This window comes from Nicotiana tabacum, chromosome 6 (assembly GCF_000715075.1).
Source record: "Nicotiana tabacum cultivar K326 chromosome 6, ASM71507v2, whole genome shotgun sequence".
Lineage (NCBI taxonomy): Eukaryota > Viridiplantae > Streptophyta > Magnoliopsida > Solanales > Solanaceae > Nicotiana > Nicotiana tabacum.
The window spans coordinates 214,606,296-214,611,176 of NC_134085.1; the positions used below are offsets into that span (position 1 = coordinate 214,606,296).

General features: G+C 36.5%; 1 protein-coding gene across 2 annotated transcripts; it reads left to right on the forward strand.

Annotated features, from left to right (window-relative positions):
* The first annotated feature begins 641 nt into the window (after positions 1–641).
* On the forward strand, positions 642–3,928 carry LOC107820750 (WEB family protein At1g12150-like). Of its 2 annotated transcripts, none has more exons than XM_016647089.2 (2): positions 642–1,053; positions 2,266–3,928. In XM_016647089.2, exons 1-2 carry the CDS (start codon positions 946–948, stop codon positions 3,811–3,813), a joined length of 1,656 nt encoding a protein of 551 aa, XP_016502575.2. In that variant the 5' UTR covers positions 642–945; the 3' UTR covers positions 3,814–3,928. The 2 variants fall into 2 exon arrangements, with proteins under 2 accessions (XP_016502575.2, XP_075112775.1); XM_075256674.1 differs by having other exon boundaries at positions 643–845.
* The last annotated feature ends 953 nt before the right edge of the window (positions 3,929–4,881 follow it).

The following is a 4,881-nucleotide window of genomic DNA, read 5'->3' on the forward strand; positions in this document are numbered from 1 at the left end:
ACTAAAGTACTCGTAAATAGAACATAAATTTACTTGTACTTCAATCCCATGATTTTTTTTTTTTGAAAAAAAATCGAATATCATCTTCTCATTCCGCTGCGAGTAAATTTATCTCTATTATTTTACAAAAGTACTAACCTTCAACATAAAATGTTGATTAATCTTTTTATTTTTCATAAGTATATTCTATGTTGGATAAAATTATAACTTTAAATAAGTTTTAAGAATTTCATTATTTCTTTTTATTCATTGTTTGAACTTTTAATTAATTGAAGAACCTCATTATTCCTTTGTATGCTACGTTAGGAAGGCAACAAATTTTTAATTTCATTATTATTTCGTTTAGTGATAGATCAAAGCAATAAACCTCTATTCCAAATTTTCAATCTTTTATACTAATTTTCCAAGATACAAAAAATACAAAAAAAATTCTACATCTTTGTATTATTTTTTTATATATTAAATGAGCTTAAAATATTACTTATTGCTTTGGAAGCAGATTTTATGTATTAATTATCATGAAATATCTGTACAGTAACAAGAAATAAGAGCAGTAAGAAGGGGAGAAAAAGAAAGAGGGAACATAGAGGAAGCGCGCGCAAACAAAAGTTCAAAACGGCTGAGGGGCATCTATCGCAAAACATAGAACAAAGCTGATTGTTTTACTGTAGGAACAAACAATGCTACTCTGTTGGATCCTTCCACGGCGACAGAAATTTCTTTTTCTTATCGTTTTTTCCAATTCCCCGGCGACAAATTTCCTACTTATAAATCAAATGAATTGTCAATCTTATTGCTTCTCACCATCAAAAAATCTTTTGCTGCTTCTAATTCGCTAACTTCAGGTAATTTCTTCTTCATTTTTCTCAAATTTTAATAAAGTTCATTTCTTTAGTGGAGATCGGCAAAAGGAGTTTTATTTTCTCTTGGAGAAAGAAGGAAGTAATGGGAGAGATTGATACAAAATCAATTGAATCGGTGCAAGCCGCACTTTCTTTGTTTGGAGAGAAATCAAGTGACAAGAAGAAAAACAGATTCTCTTCATGTATCAATGTAAGCCAACTACTGGCCAAATTATGCTCTGCTTCACAAAAAAATGTACTCTCTTTATCTTTTGCACACAGTATAATTAGTACTGCTGATCAAGTTCAACAACAACAATAACAACAACAGCCCAGTATAATCTCATTTCGTGGGGTCTAGGAAGGATAGTGTGTACGCAGACCTTACCCCTACCGTGGGGTATAGAGGCTGTTTCCAAATAGACCCTCGGCATCCTTCCCTCCAAGAACTTCCCACCTTGCTCTTGGGGAGACTCGAACTCATAACCTCTTGGTTGGAAGTAGAGGTTGCTGATCAAGTTCATGTATATTATATCCTCTATCCAGTAAAAGATTTAGATTGCTTCAGTCGATTATTTAATTTTGTACTTAATTAGTTTCCCCCCACTTCCCTCAAGATAAGCCCTTTTGCTTTCATTATTTTCCCACTTAGACTAGAATCTAACTATGAATTGTTATCTGAAATTGAGATTGCGTACTTTATAGTTGTGCTGTCTATGCAACACTCCGCAGGGTGGTAATTACAAAGTGTTTCTTGTTTGTTTATTTTTCTCTAGCTCAATCTTTCTGCTTTTCGGGGCGTAATTGAGAGTATGAGCGTATAATGTTGGTTTGAGATGAGATTAAAAGGGTGTTTGGATTTGCTTTTTAGCTGGTCAAATCAGCTTTTAAGCTATTTTTAGCTTTTTTCAGTATCTTAGAAAGCTAAGAAGTACTTAAAACAAGTCAAAAGCAATAAGCCGGGCAATCCCAACTTATTGCTTTTTGGCTTAAAAGTTATTTCTGCCGAAAAGCTACATTTTTTAAGCCAATCCAAACGGGTTGTAAATAGAGTGATATGGTCAATGAGGATTTATATAGCCGATCCCTGTTAGCTTAGGATAGAGGTGTAGTTGTTGTTGTAATAGATGGCATGGACTGTTTGGAGGACTAGGTAGCTAAAACAGATTGATATTACATCTTAACAGACAAGTAACCAAGTCTAATCACATCTAATACTGAACATTTCAGCTTTCAGCAGAAATATATTGGCGAAATACATAAATGGCCCCTTCAAGTTGTCCTCAACAACCAGCTGAACACCTCAACTGAGCCTATTTTCAATTAGAAGTTAATCATTCATTCATTCATTCATTCATTCATTTCAAGTGCAAAATGTATTTGAAGTTAATCATTCATTCATTTTTTTCCTTTTAACTTACAGGAGATGGAGAAAGAAAAAGATATAGGAAGTGTGTTAAAAGACTTGGCAAACCTGAAAATTCAAGTTGAGGCGAAGGATTCTGCACACAAGCAAGCACTAGTTAAGCTAGACCATCACGAAAACACAGCTGATGAACTCTGCTCCCTGCTAATGAGCTCTGAACTCGAGAAGGAGATTTACATGATTGAATGTAGAGGATTGAGGATTCATGTAGTTGAGCTTGAGTCACGGATTCAGGAGATGGCTGACCAAATGTTGGAGTCTGTTAAGATGCGAGAACAGCTATCACACGCCATCGGTGAGTTGAACGCAACACAAGGAGAATTACTTGTTGCAGAAAGAGAATTAGTGGCCGCAAGAGATGCTAAGCTTGAAGCCTTGACACAAGTAGAAGTGATGGAATCTGCTTTGAGCATGGAAAAGTTAAAGACTGAAGAGCTTTTGAGGAATGTGTCAAAGCTAAATGAGAGTGTTTCGCGCTTGAGTATGACTGCAACCGAGACAGAAGAAAACACTACACTATTGTATGAAAGAGGGGCTGAGTTGGAATTAGAAGCTGCAAATGCAAAGGAAGAAGTAGAATTTCTGAGAAATCAGTTGGAAATAATGCAGGATTTAGAGAATGAGCTATTGGACAAGTCTGCACTTATTGATTCATTGAGAATAGAACTCCAACAAGTAAATGAGCTTCACGTGTCTTCTGAGAAAGCCACTTCTGATGCTGTTAGTGAGGTGAAAAAATTAAAAGACGATATGGAATTACAAGAGAGAAAGAATTGGGATCAATCTGGCTATATAAGTTTATTGGAGTCAGAACTCAGGCAATTAAAGGGAGAACTCAACAAAGCCAACCAAGAGGCTGCTCGCGCCAATGCAAATGTTGGAACGATTAGCATCGAGTTGGAGCAGTTTAAAAAGGAAATGGTTGAGACAAGAGAAAAGGAATCCGAAGCACAAGTTGAGATAGCATTTCTACAATCTGAGCTTCATAAAGGGAGGTCAAAGATTGCAGCAGCCGAGGTTGCTGATTCAGTAGCCAAGAGTGAGAAATCAGCTTTACATCTAGCACTTCAGCAGCTAGCCTTAGAAGCTGAAGAGGCCAAAAAAGAAAACAAGAGACTAAAAGAAGCAAGTAAAGATTCTGAAGAAACACAAAATGAAGAATCAGAAGAGCCAAAAGAAAAGGCTAAGGCCTATATAACAATACCAAGGGAGGAGTATGAGCAGTTGATCAAGAAGAAGGAGCCAGTTTATGATGAACCAAATGAAATTCAAGCATTAAAGAAAGAACTAAAAACAGCAACAGTGAAAATTAGCGAGTTAAGGACGAGAGCTGAACAGGCGATAAGCAGAGCTGAGGCAGCTGAAAAGGGTAAAGCTACACTTGAGGATCAGATAAAGAGGTGGAAAGAACACAAGGAAAGAAAAAAGGCTGCATTGGCAGCACTTAGAGAGGAGTCAATTTCCAAAGAAATTGCTGAATACAAGGCTGATATCACTCCTAAAACATTACAACCTCTTGGTAAGGTTCTCAAGATGAAGTTCTAGATACACCAATTCTATTGCAAAACTTTTCCATTGCAAGGAATGTTTTCTGTAATATAACTTTGCAAGTTTGAAAAGATGAAGTTATAGATACACTTCTGTGATTTTATTGATCTTATTAATTTGGGGTATTATCAACATGACAATGATGAAAATATCTTTAAGAAATTTCTGCATTTTCTCGTAATTTTTGAATGGATCTTCATTTAGCTCGCACCAGAAACTATTTAAACTCGGTAGCCAAAAAAGTGTCTAAATTTTGTATAATTTTGGTATATAACATACAGAATGTATGTATATATACAAAAAATAAACTATATTTTTTCGACTATTATTTTGAGAGCGGCTATACGGTGTCATTTTCTCTATTAATTTCATTTCCCATTCTCTTGTTACTTGTTTTTGGTCCAACATTAGATATATTATTAAACATACGATGCTCATTAGTTAACTTTTATATGTGCATATACACATTAGAAGAAGATTTCTAATCTTCCGTAGTTCATTGGGCTTGTCCCATGAATAGTAGAGCTAGTAAGGGAACTAATTTAGTGCTTAAAGTAAAGTAAGATTGTCTAAGATTCTTTCTGCTATCTGTTGGGAAAAAATGGATTATGGAGAATAGAATTTAGCGAAGCTTGAGGCGTGTTAAGGATATAGTAATATATGTTCTGCCATGAGGCCCCACTTTTTGAGCGTACGAGCGGATCTTTACTGCGAAAAATTTATAAACGGCCAGTTTTACGCCTGGTCAATCAAATTTACCCACAAAATTAAATGTCAACGATATTTAGCCGCAAAGTTAGCACGGTAACAATTTGTTGACTAAAATACCCCTACTTTGTTTATTAAATTTATGCGACTTGACCTCATATTCTTCTTTAGCACAATCTTGCAGCGTCAATCTGCATTAACACTGCATTATGGGCCGGGTCTGGGCCTTCGTGGGTCAAACGGGCCGGGCTTCGTGGGCCGGGCTCTGGCGGTCCCGGGCTTCGTGGGCTCACTGGGTGGAACCGGCCCGTGACGGGCCTAAGCCCATGTGGTCCTGGGCTAAACGGGCCGGGCTCG

What these genes read in the sequence shown, in the direction of transcription:
- LOC107820750 (XM_016647089.2), top strand. Translation starts at nt 946, where the DNA reads ATGGGAGAGATTGATACAAAATCAATTGAATCGGTGCAAGCCGCACTT. An exon ending in GATTCTCTTCATGTATCAAT is followed by an intron (nt 1,054 to 2,265) that starts GTAAGCCAACTA and finishes TTTAACTTACAG; the next exon opens with GAGATGGAGAAAGAAAAAGA.